Here is a 22,500-nt window from a genome sequence, read left to right as displayed (position 1 = left end):
ACTGTCGTGGCATCAAATTTCGGCTTTCATGTCGCTAAAAACTGCGAACATAATTTCACGCAAAGGGCTAACCCTCGAAACGTCACCTTTTAGAATCTCTGTACGGTGGCCAATTTACATTATCAACTCCGTTGATAAAACCAAATTTTTGTATAATTTCAAAGATTTACCCTAAGAAACGTTCTACTATATTCTCAGCCCTTGCTTGCTTCTTTTATTTAGAGCAACGGACACAGTATATTTCGCATCGATCTGCTATTGTATTAAAGTCTATTTCGGCATTTGTTCTGAAAGAAATGTTTCATGTTAAATGAAGAGGTTTATTTATAGATGGCGATTTTTTTTCCGAGTAATCCCGAGTGGTATTGCAAGGTAAAGCATCCGAACTAATAATCGGAAGGGCCGTAGGTTAGACTCCTGCAAAGGGGCAATCGGAATTTTCCGAGTATCCCCGAGTCAACATGGATCGACAAAAAAAAAAAGTCTCTTCAGTGAAAGAGCATCCAAACTAGTAAGGAGCACTCGGTTTTTTTTCCCATTATCCCCGAGAAATCATCGATAAAGAAATCTCTTCATTTCATTCACCACTTAGGAAGTTGCCCCTCCAATACAAGCCCTACGAGTCAACCTTTGCGCGTATCCTTCTGTTTTTTAGAACGCCGCGCGTTCTTGGGATCTGCTTGCACTGTTCAGAATGGCCAATTAGAATAAAGTTATTGTCAAACAAAGACAAAAATAGCAAAAACAATGTATGCAAATTGATGTAAATTGATGTAAATGCGAGTCTCCTGCTAAAGGATTAGTTCTAAAAGTAGAAAGATATGCGCAAAGGTTGACTCAAGGCTGCAGAGTGTTTTCACTAACGTGATCAGTAACCTTGTTTTTCCACCGAAACAAAAGAAGACGTTTGCATGATAAAAGAGCTCGATTCCCGGAGGATTCGTTAACGATACCAACATGGCTGCCGTTCCTTTGTTTAGGGACACCAACATGGCCACCGTGATGTCACATGAAAAAACTCTACAGTTCAAATGGTGCGTCTTAGTCATGGGCTCCTGTTTCAGTAGAACTGCGAATATGCTCCATGTCGACAATTTAGATCCTAGCAGTATGCTGGGACTATTGTCAAATAAACGAAGTTTAATAGACTGGCTTCCCACGAGTCTTTTAAGGTCATAGGTTCGACTCATGCAAAGGAGCATTCGGATTTTTTTCCGAAAGACCATCGACAATTGAATCTCTTCATTTCAAATGTATTCGTCGACAAAGAGGTCTCACAAGTGAAAAAATCTAATCAGTGATCATTTTATTCTCGGTCCGAACTGTCACGACCTTGGGCCAAGAGGGACTCAGTTTAAGATCTAAAATGGCGACGTCGACAAAAACTTCACCTTCAAAATATAGCTATGATCTCTGGTAAGTCTTTCGAAAATATTCCATCGCGTTCACTGCGTTCAATGTGGGTGAAGTATAAAAATAAATTCGTATGAGCGGTTTCAGACTGAGTAAAAATATAGAAGAAAGATTTGCATTTCTACGCTCACGTTGTCGCTTAAACCTCAAATTTCGTGATTTCACGTCGTCGTTGTGCAGAGTACCGCAAAAAATGCGGGCCGCACGTGCAGCACGATTATTTGTTCTGTTTTAACCAATTATATTCTGTTTTGTGGCGTTCTCGTTGACGACTGCGTTGTAGATCTTAAAGTCCCCAATAGGGCCGTTTACACGAGAGAAAATAAGCCGCAGCTTACATAAGACGCGAACACCCCATATAAATGGTACAAAATCTTCGTTCACGGCTTTCTCAAGCCGCGGCTTATCCTGGCCGGGGAGTTTATACTCGTATAAATAGTTCCTTTCGCGGCTTACGTAAGCCGCGGCCAGAGTTAGCCGCGGCTTATTTTTTCTCGTATAAACGGCCTTAATATTCTCCAGTGCGGCCCCTCTGTTCGGTCAAAAAGAGCTTACTAAAAGTTTCTTTCACTGCAGCTTTCTTTCCTTAGCCATAGGTGGTGAAAACAAAGTTAATTAAGCTCTTTATCCCAAAGCAACCGAAGAACTACAGAAAGTTCATGGATACTACATTCAGTTTCCCGGACAAAAATGTTTGAAGCCATGCACTACTGACTACCGTGAACTGGCTGCAAGCTATCAGATCTTTTTGCCGCAGTTTCGCTTTGCTGTTCCAGTAACTTACAAGAGAGTTCCAGAAGTGCACAGCATTCCCATGCACAGATACATGTTAGGATCCGATGCTGTTAATGTTAATAACCTCACAGTATGCACTCGAAGGATATTCGACGTCACTCGATTGTTAGGAGGTCCTTTGTACATAAGTCTGTCTGGGTTTCTTCATGGTGACCAGAGTTTGTACAAGGAATTGAAACTGCAAGAACCTCGTAAAAAAAGTATGAATCCTATGTAAGTATTTTGTTACATATTTATTAGCGTCTTCGTATAGAATGAATAGTGTTTCCTAGATAAGAGAGAAAAACCGAAGAGAACCGACACAATCAATCCACATTGTCCCGACTAACAGTAGTATAGCAGCTGATCCAAGGATTACTCGCCATTGGTTCGCAACCCTTGCAGGAAACAATGATATGTCATTCTTTCTGTTGTTTAGCTTTTGTTTGGGGTCAGGGTTGCAAACCAATGGCGAGTTATCTTTGGATCAGCTGCTCTATCACCCAATATTGACAGTTTTGTTTTGCGCGTGTTGCGTGCTCGTTAACCACGTGATGTTTTTGTCCCGTTGATCTCGTGGTAGTCGCCATGGTGTCTCCGTCCTCGATCTAGACTTTAATATTGTGTTTGTTTGGTTCGGTTTAGGAGACACACGTTGCTCTCAGCCAACTCTACTGCTCGACACGAGTAGGTATACCCGCTTCACTGAAGATGCTGCAATAGAGACAGACGCCGGGAAACACATTCTTACTCTTTATAAACTGTTTTGGGGTTCTTGAGCGTCTCTCAGAGCTTTAAATCAAAGGCTTAAGTCAGTTTTTCATTTGAAGGAATCGGGCTACAAGTCGGGCCCGGTCGTTTTTAAGGGCGTCGTATTTAACCACCTAACCATAAACGCCTGCTTACCTCACAGCAACATTCATTTCCCTAAGTTTAGCCCATCAAGTTTTACGTACTAAATTAAACTAGTAACAGTAATCACTACATCCGGCTGCCCCCGCCTAAGATAACACAAATGGCAGTTGAGGTGTTTTTCAATTAATACCAGTATGTGCTGCCCATTGTGATGTCTTCATGCTATTTTACATGCAATTAGGTAGGCAAATGAAAGTGAAAAATGCAAGGAAAGGATGGGCAACAACTGACAAGCAGCATTTATTTTTGATTTCCATCAACGTTTATTTGATACGCTATCAATTGAAAAGCAATTAACATAATTTTGGAAAATGCCTTCAGATATGATAGTAAAACAGGAACAGGAGCATTCAATGACTAGAATGTAACATTTTGTCACCATCCTTCGTCGTCATTTTTTTTTTTTTTTAATTTCTTGTGGTTCTTTCCACAGTACCTTGAAATAACATAAAATAGGAACAAAACCTAGCTTATTATATTCGGATAGCTGATCATTATTATCTGTGAATAACTGTTGTAAAAATGATCGAGGATTGCTGGTTTGAAAATGTTGACACGAATCTACGATTTTGATCTCTGATATTGTGTCTAGCAGTTTGTGGCCGAGTATGTCGTCCCTGTCTCTGCTTTCATTTTGTGTCCGACAAATCGCCGTCCCTGTTTATGATTTGTGCCTGAGAAATCGATTTCTGACCCAGGCATTGTGATTTTCTATCAGATACTGTAATCTTTCATTTTCAAAGTAAAAGGAATCGCTGCAAATATTCGAAAATTACTCACCTTCAATCGCTATGCTAAACCTTCGATATCCATGCTCCTTGTGACTTTCTACCTCGTGACTCAAGTTACCCAGAAGACCCCGTGAAATCGATGAACGCTACCGATACCACCTTGCGTGCCCTGTTGAACAATACCGATACCACCTTGCGCGCTCGGATTGCTTTCAATTCCTCTATACAATATCTACCAATTTACAGATTAAATTACATATATTCCCTTTTTACGCCGGGACTTTTAGGTTGCTTCCTGGGGTTTTGGCCCAGAGGCCAAAACCCTGTGGGGGCAAAAAGTTGACGTCACAGGCAGAACAACATTAGTGGGAAAAATTCAGGAGTAAACAACATGGTGGGTGTAACGGACGCATTGGCCATCATTAGCTAGATAATGACTGGAGCGTGATCTGTCAGGACGTCTCGCAGGTCTTGTAAGAACGGCGTCTATCCACTAGATCACTGAGAAATGTAAAATTAAGATTTTAGGCCCTTAAGGTACATTTTTAGGAAGAAGAAATGGAAAGTAATTTAAGTCTGAATTTTTGCAAATGAAAAGTGCATAGCCTTTCCGAAATAGTAGAATAATTTAAGTCTAAAAATACTATAGGACACAAGTAAATAACGTAGGAACAAAAATAACATTTCATGGAAAACCATACGAACGGCTTCATGATATACATGGATTCCCTATTTTGTGTTGGGTAAACTGTGCTTGTCACGTAACTTGTTTGTTCCCATTATGCCGGGTGATTCATCTTTTTCAGTTTAGCTCTAACACATTCATCTGTTTCTGTTATTTATCGGTTGGGGAAGCGGAGTCTATCACTTAGAAGAGCTATCTGATTTTTGTGCGAATGGCCATTTAACCATATTGAGCTGGTTTCTATCTTTTGCAGTTGAATATTGAGCCAGTATCGGGAACAGCCATGGAACTCAAACTTCGCATTCAGCTGAATGGAGTAATTATCTCCAAATCCTTATTTGCAGTATACCATGGTCATTCCAATGTGAGCTTTGTGAACAAATTTATTCCAATATGGTGGTCAGAAACCTCTGCAAGCATCGATGAAGAAACAGCCGAAGAATACAACTCTAAGGTAGAAAGCGTAAAATTAACTCTGGGAATCGAGATATTACTCCGCAGATTTCGCCGTCTTTTCACAGTCTTGGGCGGAAAACAAATTCTCCTAAAATGTCTCATTTTCTAATACAAAATTAAGAACTCAGTCCTGGACCATGCCATGCCGTTAATAAAACTAGGGGAGGGGGGGGGGGGGGAGAGATTGCGAAGCAAAGAAAATTTTTCTTTATGGTCAAAATTTTCATATCAATTTTCAAAGTCAACAAGTCAAGAACGATTATACTAAAAACTGACTAAAAGCACGTGAGATTAAAATTTATGAGGTTCAAACTTAAACAAGACCCGCGCCTCCTAATTACGAAACTAGACTACAAAAACAAGACCAGAAATACGGATTAGCTTTAATGGAACGTTCACAAAACTAAGGTTTCTTAGGATAACCAAGCCAAATAAAAAACTGCTCTCGCATTTGTATAGGTACAGAATCATGGTTATGGTGCTACTTAAAAAGTGATATGATGATGATGACGATGATGATGACTGCGACGATGACGACAACGATGACGTCAAACACGAGGACGTTGACGACAAAGAAGGTGATGATGAATGATGAATGATGATGATGTGTGATAAGGCATGATGATGGTGGAAGTCAAAGCATAATGCAATTCTCAATTCTGATGACCGCTGTGGTCAAGCTTTTGAGAGATTTCGCATTCTTCTGTTTGAACTACTAAATCTTCAGCGAATTGTATCCAAGGGATTTGATCCAAGTCGAGAAAAGCTCACCAACTCAACGGTTTTTCTCTGTGACATTTCATCTGAAAAAATATTGCAGCACTCATGTGAGACTTTATGAGCTTCAGGCGCGCGAGGGTAAGAAAGTACGCAATAACACATACGGCAGTGATACCACTCGTTAGATTTTAACTCACGGGGATTACAAAGACTGTGATTTAATTTAAACAAAATTATCTCTTTGTCATTCTTTTCTCTTTGCAGCTGTTTGGAAGCCTGCGATTGTCCTGTGGTTTGGTGGTTGCCTTGCCATTGATTGGCGGTATTTTCCTCATTCTTGGTATCATTTTATTATTAATTGTATTTGGTGTCAAGAAAAACACTTCATCTGTAACTACAAAGTGAAGCATTCACAGGGTCGTGTAAAAAAAAAAAGGAGATACTGAAATATAACACAGAGTCCTCGGAAATGCTTCATTCTTTCTCATTTGAAGCTTAACTGTTTACTTACAGCTATGATCTCCACCGCTATCGTTGTAAAGCTACCCTGTGGCATCATGTAGTACAAGCAATGCAACTTCTCGGAGAATAATCAGGTTCGTGTCCAGCACATTTCTAATAAAAAGTTTTAAGACTAACTGTTGGTCAAAAGGACGGAACCCAGCCAGTGGACGCAATTAACGTTTCCTATAGAGATCAAAATCACAAGGAAAAATATGTAATATCACTCTTGTGGATTTATTATTTTCTCGATCATTCACCCTTCAACAATTACGCAGACACCGTCAATACATTGTAAAAAAAGGAAAAGACGGCGTAGGAGAGCCTGAGTGAAACACTGTAAACAGAGTTTTGCTCAGTTAAACAAGTTCTTTTCGTATCTATATAGGAAGCAAGGTCAAGATATGGAGTTAAATAGGGAAGATATCTGTTCACAAATGATTCCTTTAGTTATTCAAATGTGCCAAACATAGAAACAAAAAAATCCTTTGATTCGACAGTCAATGAGGCTATGATTGCCACATTAATGACAGTACGTGACGTCAACGATATCTTCCCTACTCCCCAAAGGAATCATCCTCCGTCCGATCGAATTTAACAAGAAGAGATTAGGAAGCTTAAGGAACGACCACCGCGACCAGTAACCGCGACGGCAACGTGAACGTCAATTTTTTTTTGTTTTGTTTTGTTTTGTTTTGTTTTTTTTTTGCTTTTTGTAGTTTTTATTTTCCAAATTATGAGCCGAGCCATCATCGAGCCAACAAAGAAATGGCCGCTTGGGAGAAACAGCTTCAAAGAACAAACTTCAAGGCCAACAAGAGCACTAAAGTTTACTCCAATCATTTTGCCGTTGGATACCGTTGTGATAATTGCGAGAAGCCCATTTTGTATATGAAAGGTTATCCAGACGAAGTCAATAACGTAAGGGCTAGAGAAAACACCGACAAGGAAAACGAAAGCAACATTGAAAGCCAGATCACGAGCCTTCAGTGAAGCAATGCCGTGATAGCTATCTGGAGAAAGAGTCGGATTAAAGTGCTTCGTCCTCGTACAATTCCGAGTTAAGTTTTCCACTTTCAGTCAAGGATGATTGCACATCTACAATCTTAATTTGATTTTAAGATTTGTATTGCGTACCATTAGCATCAGATCGGTTTGAAGAAGGGAATATTTTCTGATCAGTTGTAATTTTCGTTTCAAAAATTGTACGTGACGACATTCGCTTTTTGATAGTTTCGGTTGAAGACGGTTTCATTTCCGTTTTCATGGTTGTGACATTTTCAGAATAAGCCTTAAGTTTACAGGCATGTTCTTGATCACAAGTAGCTGATGCTTTGAGGTCAGATATAACCGCAGGTTGAATTCCAGAAGAATTTAGTGAATCGACCCTATTGATCCTTGGAAAAGCTGGCTTTTGTGTTTTCAGGAAAAGTTTGCTGTATCACTGGAAGCAGCAGCGGGTTGGTTTGAATCGGTTTTCTGTATACATTGAACATATTCAGTGTTGACTCTCTTTCCAATCTTTGCTTTAACCGGCACCGAAGCATGAGATTTCAAATTATTACCCTCGTCTGGATAACTTAACCTTTCACATACAAAGTAGGCTTTTCGCAAGTATCACAACGGTATCCAAAGACGAAATGATTAGGGCAAGCTTTAGTACAGTTCTCTTGGTGACCTTGGAGTTTGTTCTTTGAAGCTGTTTCTCTCAAGCTGCCACTTCAAGTCTTGAGCTTTGTTGGATCGAGGAGAGTAAAACCTCTAAAGACAGTACTAGTTTGATCACTCGCTCTGAATATCGACGGTCACTGTCGCATCCATACACTGCAGACCCATTTCTACTTCTTAAACTTGAAGAATTTATATTTATAGCAGAGTCAACTGGTTTGTTTGCCCCCTGGTGATCCCAGAAGTCTTTGCAAATGTAGGGTAAGACAAACGGGTCTTGGGACCGGCAACTCATTCATTTCTGCAGTAGCTTGCTCAGTTGATCAAACCCTTTCTAAAACCAAACTGGTATTGATATAACTGGGGGATGTAATATTTTCATTATAGCTTGTTAGCTGTTTGAAAACCAGCTTTTCAAAGATCTGGGCAAATATGGAAAGAACTGAAATAGGACGAAAGTTAGATGGGTCAGTAATATCACCACTTTTATCCATTGGGAGCACTTCGGACGTTTTTAGGATGCTACTGGATAATACGAACAAGAAGTTATTTCGAAAAACATTTGACTATAAAAAATTGCGATAAAACATTTCTTATTGAAAGATGCAGATGAAAAGGAACTGGCTAGCTCAACGTTACGTTCAATCGCTTTGAACTACATTCAGCGTACAAGCCCTAATCCACCTAAGGCTCTTGTCAAAGCTCTCAATCGCTTAAAGAAACGTGACGACATCGTTATCACTAAGCCCGATAAAGGTTCTGGGGTTGTAGTGATGGACAAACCCGAATACATCCGCCTACTAAGCGCTGCTTCAGTTGACAACACCTCTAAATTTACTCATGTCGATGACAAACGACCTAAAATGCGTGGACGACCACCTAAACATTTCCACCCGCTCCTTCAGAAAGAGAAAGAGTTGCACGAAACTTTAAATCAAATTCTGCCTGAAGAAATTGTCAATTCACTTTCGCCTAAGAGTTCCAGGCTCGCTCATCTTTATGGCTTACCCAAGACTCACAAAACCACACTAAGTATGAGGCCTATTTTATCAGCAACCGGAACTTACAATTACATTCTTGCTAAATGGCTTGAACAAAAGCTGAAGCCGCTTTCTCTAAATGATTATACAATCACTGATGCCTTTGCCTTCGCTGATGAGATCCGTACCCACACTATGAGTGAAACTGACATATTGGTCTCTTACGACGTCGCAGCTCTTTTTACAAATATACCTTTGGATGAGACCATCACAATCTTGGTCAATAAAGCCTTTACTGATGATTGGTTGAACAAAACCTATGGCCTTAATCTGCAACAGGATCAGCTTGCTAGACTACTAGAAATTGCCAAAACCAATCAGCTTTTCCAGTTTAATGGTTAACTTTACCAACAGACAGATGGTGTGGCTATGGGCTCGCCCCTTGGTCCTCTAATGGCCAATGTCTTCATGTGTCATCTTGAAGAAAAGCTTACACGCGATGGCTTGATGCCCCAATTGTACAAGAGGTACGTAGATGATACCCTGGCTAGAATGCCTAGTGCTGTTGCTGCTGCTGAGTTTCTTAGTACCCTGAATGGCCTACACCCCAGTCTAACATTTACGATGGAGCTTCCTGTGGATAACAAGATCCCTTTTATCGGCATTGAAATCGTCAAGAACGGAACTAAACTTGAAACTCAAGTTTACAGAAAACCAACAAACACTGGATTGCTCCTACACTTCCAAAGTCACACGGATAAACGCTATAAAGACAATTTATTAAAAACAATGATACATCGTGCCTATGCCTTGTCGTCTACAACAGAGGCTTTCAATGCAGAATGTGCCAAGTTGCGCTCTATATTTAGTCGCCTTGACTATCCAATAAGTCTTATTGATTCTGCCATTAACAATTTTCTTTTTCGAAATGCTTCAGTGAACACAGCAGAAAGTAACAATGACGATAGTAGAATAGTAAGAATTAGTCTTCCATTTAAAGATCAAGTGGCCGCTAATGCGGTTCGTAAGCAGTTACGCGATCTTAGCCATAAGATTGGCCCTACTTTGCAGCCAGTTTTCGTGAGTAAGAAATTGGGGCAAGATCTCAAAGCCAAAGAAGCGAAGCCGTCAATTGTGAATAAGCAGTGTGCTGTTTATCATTTTTCATGTGATCTGTGCGACGCAGATTATGTCGGGTACACAGCCCGACACCTTCATCAACGCATTCCTGACCACAAATATTCGGCAATCGGTAGACATTTCTTAGAAGCTCACGCTAACAACAACCTTTTGAAAGAAGACCAATTCACAGTTTTAAGAAAGTGCCAGAGCATCATCAAGAATCTAAAGCCTAATTTAAATACCCAGACGGACTCCATACGTGCGAAACTCTTTGTTTAATATTTTCTTTAATTTTTATTATTTACTCATGTTACAGCTTTTAATCAGCTATTGTTTTTTTTTTAGTATTTATAGACCTAAACTCACCCAAATATTTTGACTTGATAATGACGTTTAGCTAACGTCGAAACGTCGTCGCTTTTTAGCAAATCTTTTAGCAATTTTTTAATCTTAAATTGATTTTAAGAAATGTTTTATCGCAATTTTTTATAGTCAAATGCTGGATAATACCTTGCTCTATTGACAGGTTATAAACTGCGGCCATTGCCTCATTAATGTAATCGAAAGCTAACTAAATACACTTAGGGGTAGCTCCTATACACTATTTGTCTGTTCTTAGGTTTATGATTAAATCACGCACTTCATATGGGAGAATATGTCTATGAGGGTAGCTCTATGATCAGTTATACGATTCACTCGTCACCTTAACGATAAGTGGCATATTGCCCGCCAAGTCAAATAGCATGTCTAAATATTCAGAAGTAAACTTAACACTGTAATATTTGTAAAAGTCAATGTTAATATCACCAGTTATGTACACCTCATAACCACAACTGTTTATATGATGTAACTTCGGATTAAGAAGTTCTCGAAATTTTTTCAAGATTGCCTTTGGGATGCCTATATATGGAACTAACAATAAGGCTCTTTTGCCTTCTCTGGGAAGGTCGACAAAGCACGTTTCAAGGCCATTAGTCGTAAACTCTAAATCCTGTCTCCGAGTATATTCTACTAGGCTAACTTTTATACAGATACCAACTTCTGCGTCATTCGTTTTAGAGTTCACACTAACAAAATTATAACTAGTTTAACTTGGCAAGATGAACCAAATCCCGCGCTGTGATTGACTATCCGAGCGAGCAAGATGAAGCTATCTTGCCCACTCGGTATTTCTCGCTTGGTCCCGCAAGATCAAAGTTTTATCCCATATAATAAATCAATTATTAGACACGCTTGTTCCGTCAAGATGGCTGGATATTGGCCTCGTTCTTTTTGTGCGTGTTTATGGATCTCGACTTCGCCTCGGTCCATAAACACTCAAAAAAATAACTTGGCCAATATCCAGCCATCTTGACCAAACAAGCTTGGTCAACACATATATTGATGTCATGCACGCGTTGGTTATTTTCATTTATCTTGGTTTCAGTAACAGTCATAACGCTAGGCATTTCCTTCTCAACTACCAAGATAACATTAAGCAGACTTAAATTCTTGCCTAAGCTCCGAATATTACAATTGAATATTGAAAAACTTTTTATGTTGAATTTTGAAAGTACGTGCCTAATTGCTTAACTGTGTGATATTTTCATTCAATATTTAAATTTCCTAATACATCCAAAAATTTATTTTCTTTAATAGGACTGTCGAGGGTGGTATTAAATAAATCTCTTTCTTTAAATATACTAGGCTAATGACAAATCGGCAATTACCTCAGGACCTATCCCATTAAGACATTTTTAAATTAAAATTAATGCTTGATAGTACCAACGATATTAAGCCCAGTCTGATTGGCCATTATTTGGCGGGACCTGTGTTCTAATTTAGATAACACCGCAAACTGATGGGCCAAGGCCACAAAGGAGAGATAATTGTCTCTTCTGGGAACGTAGACGTATTTCCGGCCCTCTTTTCTCCGCGTTCGCAAGCTGCCGTCACGTCGTTGTCAGTGAATTAATTGTATAAATAGACCTTCGTTTTAATAGTAATTTTAATTTGATTAATCGTGTCAGAAGGTCACAACAAGCCTTGCATATTTTAAGTGCGTTGGCGATAGCTAACTCTTCTTTGCTTTACTTCCTTGTTTGGGTAAGTTTTACGTATTTCAAATCTTTGCAGAGAGTTTGAATCGACTTGTTTGCAAAATTACAAGTTGCATTCTCGGGACTACTGACAACAAGACTGGCTCGTCACTCTTTAAAAATGAGAGGTAGATTCCCACAGTTTGAAGTCGCGGCCTCCCCCGGCCCTCATTTTGGCAAGTCCCAACATTCTCTCCACACACTTACATACAAACAGAAACTTTATTTCACCTCGAATTTAAGAGTAGTTATACAGCTAATTTCTTCGGGAGAAATATACATTGATATAAAAATAAAAATCAATATATTTTTTTATGCATCATATGCTAGTGAATTAGAGGGATCGATATGTGAGAATTTTACGGCTAATTTCAGGGATTTTATCAATAATTCGTAAGGAATCAGGTAGAGTGTTCCACATTTTAGCTGCTAGATATGAAAAGGAGTTAATTAAGGTCATTAGTTTAAGTTCTCAGTTTCGGAATAGACAGCGTAAGACTGCCTCTTAGGCTGTGAAGGGTAGAGCGCATTATAAACATTTTTCTTATGTAGCTCGGATAGTTAACTATTCTTCTATAAATATTATTAAGAAATTTTGAAGGGGTCTAATATCCAAGTATACTAATTTAGCCTGTCAAGTTAACTGTAAGATGAATTGTAATGTTGAAAAATGAATCTTAAAAGAAGCACCTTTTCTAGCTTCCAATACCCACCTTATCTCTAAAATTCCAACCTTTTCCACTTCATTCATCCTTCTCCCCCTTGCAATGTTGACTCTTTAAGTTTTAAGATGGGGGGTGCGGGGGAGGGGGGAAGATGGGAAGATAATAGGTAAATTAGTAATGTCCCAAGAAGCTGAAATGTCTCCACTAATTTTGCAACTTGTTGAAGGTCCCCTTATTGCGCGCCAGGGGCCTGGGCACATAAACATCGACATGTTGCTTTGAAAGTCTTGAGAATGTTGCGTGCGTTCGGCCTTGCTTTTACTACAGTATGCGCTGTTCAGTGTGTCTAGCTTATCGGTGTCACGAGCACCGCGAAAGTGCCATGTAGCGGAGAAGTAATACTGACAAGTGATGCAGTATGAATGCTTTGTATAGTTTAACTAGTGTCTCTTTTGATTAATTTGAGAAATCTTAACATCACTTTAAATTACTAATTTATTTTCTTAGTGATATGTAGCAGATACGTGATTATGAAAATTAAGCCCGTTGTCTGTTCAGTATAAATATTTGAATGCTATCTTTCACAGGAAACGAAAAGACATGATCAGGACAAAGGCTAGATACTTTGCGGTCTCCTTTACTTTTATGCCATTGGCTAGATACCAATGGTTTACAACTTGCACTTTTCATATGACTTCATCCTTTGACTCGTGTTAGTTCAAATGTTGCTTTAAATTTATATCAGACCAGTTTAGATTGAATCGGTGTAAAAACTGTGGCAACTGTCAGAAAAGTGAGAAATTCTGACTCAATTCAATGTATCTCACCATATTTTGCTCATGCACGTAGTTGGCTGAGGCTCTTGTGAGTTTACTAAATTTGCCATTTTCACTTGAAGTGTCGACAGTTATGCAAAGTGGCTAACAACAAAATACTTCCGCTGCGGTAATTCTTTTTACTTGTCTCAACAAACTTTGTTGCATTATAATCCTCTTTTTCTGGAAACTCGCTTTATTGTTCATTGGTCTTAAAAGAAGGGAAACTGGCCATAATTTGGTCCACAACCGAAGTGGGAAGGAGAGCGTCCATTTGTGGACGCCGCAAATGCTTTGCAAAGCCGTTTAAAGAAATTTACCAATGCGGTAGTTTCTGATGTCACTCCGGCCGGTACTGAAAGCAAAGCCTCTTCACCATCCTGGATAAAATTAAAAAAGTACTGTTTTTACCAAATTTCAGGGCGGAACATAAAGCAGCAATTTATAATGATAATAGGAAAGAGGGGATTACAAAATACGAGAAGATAACGGTGATAACATAAAGCTTTATCTGCTCAACTTTTCTTTAAAAGCTGCTTTTAATTTTAATAGCTCTGAAAAAAAGACCAATGATTCAAATGCAACCAGCACACTGTTGATGACGCGTACAACTGTCTAATTGCAAACTGTCCTATTAATATAATGCTGAAAACAGGGATGTCGATAACCAATCCGATTCGATAATTTTGTTATAGTTACGACTGGTAATGAAGTCCAATTCGATGTGTAATCATACGAGAGATAACAAAATTGGACGACCGCGCATCTTTCAGAGTGTCATTAAACAATTTACGCCTTCTTTCATAACTTGGTTCTTCTTCTTTTCTTGGAAATTCTAATAATTATGGTTAATTGGTTAGAGGACGTCGTGACGTCCAATTCGGTCTGTAATCATACGAGTGATGACAAAATTGGACGACCGCGCAGCGGGAGTCCGATTTGTTTATTGCGAATATGATTACAGACCGAATTGGACGACACGAAGTCCTCTAACCAATTGACCATAATTATTACAATTTCCAAGAAAAGAAGAAGAACCAAGTTATAAAAAAAGACGTAAATTGTTTAATGACGCTCCGAAAGAAAGAAACAAACAAACAAAGTCCTAATTTAGGAGTCTGTACGCTGTTTCTACGGTGATTGAAACCAAGGTTGTGATTGGTTGATTTAAACTACAACTTTAAATGTGATTGGCTTATTGAACTGTCCGAAAACAGCTTGGCAAGTAAATTAGTGGTAAATAGGAATTCTTTAAACCAGTGACAATCAAAGAAATTGTAATAATAATAATAATAATAATAATAATAATAATAATAATAATAATAATAATAGTAATAAATAATAATAATGATGATGATGATAAGAAACTTTCTTTGTATAGCGCACATGTCAGTCCACATATCGCACACATCCTACGCTCATGGCGCTTCACAAAAATAACAAAAATCAAGATATTTACAAAAATGACAGATTTACAAAAAAAAAAAACTTCACACTTACAATCTAAAACTATGTACATTTATAAAAACAGCGATCCTTTATTTAAGATTCATTGAAAATATATGTCTTAAGAAATCTTAGAAAACTGTCTATAGTATTTTAATTTCCTATTGAAACCGGTAATGCATTCCAGAGTCTGGAATTGTTAATTTAATTTTAAAGTGTCCCCAATCAGTGCTTCAGCGCTAGAACGACTAGACACTTCAATAAAGTTCCCTTCCTTTCCTTTTTTTCACCGGAAATGTTTGTTTGTATAAGCTCAAGAGTTCCTGAACAGCAGCAGGTCGCAATGACCTAGAAAAGCGGCGAAACTGTCACTTCTGCATCAAGTATAATTAGGGGCTGTCCTATTCAATGACTTAAAATTTTAAAGTAGTAGTAGTATATCTTGAAAATACTGAATCCGATACGGAATCGGCAGCCAGTGTAGTTCTCGCAAGACAGGTGTTGTATGTTCAAATTTGCACAGGATATACGGTCACACATTGTTGGATTGCATTGTGGAATCACAATATATATATGCAGTTATATATATATATATATATATATATGTGTGTGTGTGTGTGTGTGTGTGTGTTACTATACTGTAACTGCACGTTTAGCTTTGGCTTTAAACGTGAAATATAGGTAGCTTCTTTAAACTTAGGACTACAAGCGTCTCTAGCTGAGTTTATGATCATAAAACAACCAGGAGTGCATTTTCGTTTACAGCCATCTGAAAAAACTGTGAGGTGTTTTTGTACATGAATCAACATATGTTCCTAACCTACTTGAAAGATGGCGTGACGTCTCGCCAAAATTAGAAGCTTAATGGGAGGGTCTCACGGTTAAGCGCATGGGCGGAGTTGGAATTAATGCGACGAGTCGACCGCAGGCAGACAACCCAAAAGGATGCGAGAGCTTGTCTATTTATATTGTTTGTGGCGACCCGTGGAATCGGAAAAGGAACTCGTAGCGTTCTTAAACCGAATCAAATCACTCAGGACGACGCGGAAAATAGTAAATGAGTGAACTTTATTTACCTAGCTGTTCATGCAGCCATGCATTTCACAGAATTCAATGCTTTGACTATAAAAAGTCTTTTTTTCAAAAAGAGGATAGCACTTTTAAATATTTCCACAAATAGAATGGTCTAATTGCTTTGAAAATATGAAGTAACTAAATAAAATTTGTTAACTGTCCCTAGAACCTATGCCCACACCAGCAGGGTAAGGAAAGGAAAGTAAAGGAAAGTAAAGGAAATGAACTTAATTTAAGTTGCCAGTCTGTACATGTAGTTCTAACGCTAGTCTTTTAGCGTTAGAGCACAAATTGGGTCACTGTAAACTGAAATAAAAAATAATAATAACACAAATCAAATCAAAATTTTGGTTTTTGAGGAGCGGGGGGGGAGGAAGGGGAGAAACCAGAGTATCTGCCGGGGAAAATGTCTGTGAGCGGAGCACAGCAGTAGTAGTAGTAGTAGTCGTCGTCGTCGTCGTCGTCGTCGTCGTCGTCGTTGTAGTAGTAGTAGTAGTAGTAGTAATAGTAGTACGTCGTTGTAGTAGTAGTAGTAGTAGTAGTAGTAGGAGTAGTAGTAGTAGTAGTAGTAGTAGTAGTAGTAGTAGTAGTAAGGCTTTGTTTAAACACGGAAAAAACAACAGTTTAAGCTTTACAGGTTAAAAACTAAAACTATTTACAACTACTTTTTGTGATTGCCGTGTGGGAATCCGATATGTTGTTGGATACCTTCTTCAAGTTTCGCTTAAATTGAGCAACAGATCCAACATTCTTTAAGCTACAGGGCAAGTTATTCCATAATGTGGCCCCGCTATAGGGGAAGCTTCGCTTTAAATAATTAGTTCTTGGTTTTGGAAGAGCCAGCTTTCCCTCAGAGTTTGTCAGGTTTTAATTAGAGTCATACTGAGTGAAATGGCATTGAAGATTATCTGGCGCATGTCCATTTATTGTCTTAAGGCTTTCCGTTTCTTTCGTCGAAATGATAGCCTCTCCCAGTTAGGGGTGGTTAGGAGGTGGTTCGAGTTCGTATCAAAGGCAATTTTGGAATTACTCTAGGTGCACGATTCTGCAATTTTTGGAGCTTATCACTCAGGTAGCCACTCAAAGAGTCCAAAACCGGGCTGCAATAATCGAAATATGGCAAAATCAGAGCGTTATAAATTTGAATGGCAGTTTCTTTTGGAATAAAGGGTCGAACACGTTTGAGGGCGCCTATAGCTGAGGACACTTTCTTGCATATTTCTTCAACGTGTTTGCACCAAGTAAGTCGAGCATCTATGGATTTGGTATGTTCAATCTGCTTGATGATTTGATCGTCAATTCGTATTACAACGTCTTCATTTTGGACAGATAATCTCTGCCTTGACCCAATAATCATAAGTTCAGTTTTGGAAATATTTAAACTAATCTTGTTGGCTTTCAGCCAGCAGCTCAGTTTACCTAGTTCAGGGATCAAGGCTTATTTGAATTCCGTTAACGTTTTAGACGACAGTGTAATGTTTGTGTCATCAGCAGACATCCTTGGCGCAGCGGCCCGCAGGCAGTAGGGGAGATCATTAAAGTGCCTATAAACCCCAATTTTTTGTTTTGCTTCAAGAAATCTTTGTATCGCTCTGAGCAAAATAGCGCAAAAATTTTTGTTTTTGGTTAAAACCGGAATTTTTTACGAATTTTCAAAGTGGCGGAAAAGCGAGATTCGAAAACCCATTACCGAGCTGGTGAGCTTGCCGAAAGAGAATGGGTCGAGTGTAATTCGTGACGTAAAACCCGGACTGTGAGTGTCGCAAGTTGTGACAATTCCATCAGAGGTGAAGCCATGCCTGAGAAATGTGTTGTTTTCGGTTGTAGCAATGTTCGAAGCAAAGAGAAAGGGATACTGCTTCATCCCATACCGTTTTACGGTAAAAGTGAAAGCGAAAAGCAAAAGCGAAGGAAGAAGTGGGTCGATTTTGTTAAATCGAAACGTGCTAGGGGATCGTCAGCATAATTTTGCCTCGTGAGTGTCTTCCTCATCGCTGGCCGCAAAGCTCGAGTTTGGCGAACCTTCAACTTCCAGCACGTAATCTTCCATTTCTGAAACTTCCGTATCTGGGGCCCGTTTCTCGAAAGTCCCGAAAACGTTCCGGACCCGAAAAGCTAGCTAAAAGAAACATGTCTGTGAAGTTTGACGACTTAAATCCTTTCCGTTCTTCAGATACAAAAGGAATTTTGACACCCGAAAATGCACCGAAAAGTTTCGGGACTTTCGAGAAACGGGCCCCTGAACCGGAGGACAGAATGGAGTCGTTCGAAGCCATTTCTTGATTAACACGTACGCTGGTTACAAACGTCAGCCGAACAGAAATTGTTTTCACCGGCACGCAGGGAAAACTACAAAACTACGCGTCTCCTCTGTTGATTTGCCTGATGCTAATGTCCGGGAATTACGTCACTAGGCCCAGTCTCCCTTTTACCCGGTCGCGGGCAGAGAAAACCGCACTTTAAAAATTCGTAAAAAATTCCGGTTTTAACCAAAAACAAAAATTTTTGCGCCATTTTACTCAGAGCGATTCAGAGATTTCTCGAAGCGAAAACAAAATTTCGGGTTTATAGGCACTTTAATATAAATTAGAAATAGCAAAGGACCCAGTATACTGTCCTGCGGTACGCCGCACCTGAGATTGCGAGCAGTCGATAGCTTGCCGTTGACATCAGTAGAGAGCCAACAAACTTTAGGGGATGGTTAGTGTCTGAACGTTTCAAAAAAAATACAAACAGCACAAGATGGCACCACTTTGAAATTACCTCTACCCAAATAACCATACTTGTCCAAACTGTCTTTATGAAGCCTTCCTGAATTGTCACATACTGTTATCAAAAGGTTCATTTCTAATGTCAGCTCTGTTTAAAATGGAAAGCTGCAATATGTCAGGATCCAAACACAATTTATAAAACCTTCAGTGTCACGCAATAATATTATATTTTATTTTATTATGATTTTTTTGCATTTTTATTTTATTTTATTTTATTTTATTTTATTTTATTTTATTTTATTTTATGGCTCTGGTCATTTGCCTACAGTGGCCCCACCTAGGCCTGCATCATTTGTGGACAAGTAGTGCTGAATGGCCTAGTGTTGCTGGTCAGTGTGGTAATGTTGGAATTCAGACAGATGATGAAGTTCGGCTGCCTGTAGTGGGGTGAATCTCCTGGCCTAAGGTTAATCGTAAAGGCTAGGCATTTCTCTCACTACAAGGTGCCTCGTTGGTGAGCCATGTACATTGAGCATGGGTCTTCAACTTTCATCCTTGGGAACCAACTGGCTTTGAATAAATTCTAAGCTACCAAGGCCTCTAGGAAGGACTCTTTTCGCTTCGTATCGTGTACTTTGCAATAAAGAGAAACAGCGAAATATCCCATTCACGCATTCATGAAACCTTGCCATAACTACAGGTTTTACTCCAGAGGCCTTTTGAAAAGTTTAACAATTCCTAAAATCGAACAAGCCATTTCATTCGGCCGCAGCTTCACTGCGATAAACGAAGAATGTGGCTACGCGTTTAAGCCCCAAAAACTGGCCATACGCATAACTGAAAGCTAACTAGTTTGAAATCAGTGCCTGAGCCTAATTTGCATTTCTGAAGGTTGTAATCCCTACGCAGGATAGCTAGTGTTGCAGGGTATGCTGCAGTTTAGCCTTAAATTTCGGTAGCCTCGCAGCTCCTACAAGGTCTCACCTGATTGGAGACCACCCTTGAGGTTTAACAAAAGAACAAATAACAGAAACAATGGACCCTAGAAGATAGAGTTGCAGCCCTTTTGTTTTAGGCCTAGGGTCCATTGTTTCTGTTATTTGTTGTTTTGTTAAACCTCAAGGGTGGTCTCCAATCAGGTGAGACCTTGTAAGAGTTGCGAGGTGACCCTTAAATTTATATTATTATTATTACTATTATCATTTTTTTTATTATTATTTTTTTTTTGCAATTCGAGCCTGAAAACGTTCTTAATAGGCTTAAAGTTGTGTGGTGTACTTACTTCGACTACAAACTGAGATGTTCTTTAATGTAACATGCAACAAGAAAACCACACTGTTAACGTTAAAGAACGTCCCGAAAAATAGCTGACGAGGCGATAGCACAGTGCACGTGTCACAGACGAACACATTTTTACATTTTCTATTATTCACAGACACTCGGTAAAATGGTTCCTCTTTGTTCTACAGGATAAATAAATTAAAAACAAACAAACAAACAAACAAACAAGGACATCACCTATGCGTCGGTCCTCTCAGAATACATCACGATCAAGAGGCCATTACCCAAGAGTAACAATCTGGTATCAAGTTTGTCCCCCAATCTCAACCCGGGAGCTCTTCCCTATTCCGAATGATTGAGGGAGACAAGAGCTCTGGGGAACCCTGACACAAGTGTCTTCATCTCATTTGGTTTTCGTTAAGAACAATAAAAAGCGTCTCTGATTGGTGCATTCATGTTATTACGAGGAGTGAACAGGTGCCGTAAGGTTCAAATAGCCAAATTTTGGCTATGAGAACGCCAGGCGCATGTCCTCCAGCAGAGAGTTTCCCAGAGCCTCGGGTCATATCCGAGGCTCTGGAGACTAGAATGGTTTGTCCCCATCAATCGTTTGAAAAGTGTCTATTTTTAACCAAATTTAGCGGGATAATAAACAATACACCAAAATTGGTTGTACCTAATTCAAATCTCGCAGGATTAAGATTCTTTCTGCATTGTATTTGCATTATAATGTAGCATTTGCGTTTAAATGGAATAAAAATACCTGGAATTAAACGTTTTATTCCCAAAGGGTTTGAATTGAGTTAGCCGATTTGCTCCATTGTTTAGTTTTCCTCAAAACGGGGCTTAAAAATAGTTACTTTTCTGACGGTGATCGGGACTAGGCCAATCTGGGTAAATCTTTTGGGTGATGGACTCTTGTCACAAGTGAGAACCGGTCAAAACACGCGTACATTTCAGGCTTTTGAAATAAGTAAATAAATAAATAAATAAATAAATATACAAATAATAAATAAATGACTGGATTGTTTTCCACAGGTTTTTCAAAAACCTCTTTAATTTTTATTTTTCCTTTTAAGCAAGTATGGCTAACGTGAACCCAACAAAAACTGGTTTGGCTTTTTCCGGTGGTGGCATCCGGTCAGCGGCATTCTGCTCTGGAGTCTTGCGCAGATTGTTAGAACGAAATGTGGAAGTGGACTACTTGAGTTGTGTGTCAGGAGGCGGTTACACAGGCACTGCGTTCCTAGATTGGAAATACAGAGAAGAGAACGGAAATGAGAGGGGAGACCAAGGGAACTGGCATGACAAGTTTTTCAAGCACATGAAAGAAAGAGCTGGGTACTTTTGCAACTGGCACAACCCACTGGAAGGAATCTTAGATACAGCGACCATATTGGGCCTCATTCTTTTGGTCATTTTCATTGGGCCAGTAGCATCGCGGGGGTCGTACGCATGCCCAATAGCATTCATGATCGACCTGATGTTTGGAAAGTACCTGCGAGACGAAGGAGTGTGCGCAGCTTTTGTTACTGAAACATCTTCTAACAGCCATATTCCACAGGCTGATAAAAGTGTAACCACTCAAGAGCTACGGCAGAGCTGTCAGGGAACCACGGGTGGCCGTATAATTCTCTTCTCTGTTTTGTTTCTTCTCACCACCGTATTTTTCGTATTGTCCGAAAAAAGAATCTCAACGCGATACTCAGGTCTCCTTCGTTTCATTTGTGCTACAATCGGCGCATTCTTGGTTCTTACATTCCTACCTTTTGCTTTGCACGATGTTTTTCGACATATTCCGCCTTGGTCGCAGTATCTTGCTGTGGTTGTTGGAATTTTTGTGTGGTTTTTCCTGCCTCTGCTCCGTAATGTAACAACCCATGTATTGATGGTTTTTTCTTTTTCGTGTGTGATCTACTGGAGGGTGTATGCAGCCCCTGTATTTGGTGTTGTGTATTCTGATGAACTGTTTAATCGCTTACTTTTCGCTTCTGGCCTTGTTCTGTGGGTTTCCCCTTTTGTGAATGCGTTTTGTTCGAGACTTACCCACGTTTACAACAGGTAAGACGTCTTAGATAAAGCGGTCATAAGTAATTAATATTCATCATCAGTCCTTTTTGCGCCATGGGACGCATAAGGCCTCTACAGTCTCTCTCCAGCGGGAGCGGTCTTGTGCCACCTTTCGAATTTCACTCCAAGTCAGGTGCATGGACTTGAGTTCTTTCTCCGCTGACCTTCGCCAAGTTATTCTTGGCCTTCCCCGTTGTCTTTTCCCCTCTGGTGTCCAGAACAAACTTTCTTTAGCAACATCGCCAGAGTCCTTTCTTAATACATGCCCAATCCATGTCCATTTCCTGCGGGTTATGTCCAATTAATATTAGCGTATACTAAAACAGTGGATAGCGTTGATTGCGCTCTGATTGGCCACTCAAAGTCCGCATATCCTATGCTATTCACCTCCGAGC

The 22,500-nt window shown here is 39.5% G+C and overlaps 1 protein-coding gene and 1 pseudogene across 2 annotated transcripts in view; both read left to right on the top strand.

Annotated features, from left to right (window-relative positions):
- Positions 1–8,669: 8,669 nt before the first annotated feature.
- Positions 8,670–10,555, top strand: LOC138027119 (uncharacterized; annotated as a pseudogene).
- A 1,413-nt stretch (positions 10,556–11,968) lies between these two features.
- LOC138027118 (uncharacterized) overlaps positions 11,969–22,500 on the top strand; it is a 19,568-nt gene continuing 9,036 nt past the window's right edge. The window contains exons 1-2 of one of the 2 annotated variants that reach the window (XM_068874619.1): positions 11,969–12,050; positions 21,119–22,096. In XM_068874619.1, coding sequence (XP_068730720.1) covers positions 21,120–22,096 — 977 coding nt within the window. In that variant the 5' untranslated portion in view covers positions 11,969–12,050; position 21,119. Of the gene's footprint in view, positions 12,051–21,114; positions 22,097–22,500 lie in introns of both variants that reach the window. The other variant, XM_068874618.1, reaches the window with a different exon arrangement.

The sequence above is a fragment of the Montipora capricornis genome, chromosome 12 (assembly GCF_036669925.1).
Source record: "Montipora capricornis isolate CH-2021 chromosome 12, ASM3666992v2, whole genome shotgun sequence".
Lineage (NCBI taxonomy): Eukaryota > Metazoa > Cnidaria > Anthozoa > Scleractinia > Acroporidae > Montipora > Montipora capricornis.
This window is presented reverse-complemented; position numbering and strand designations above follow the sequence as displayed.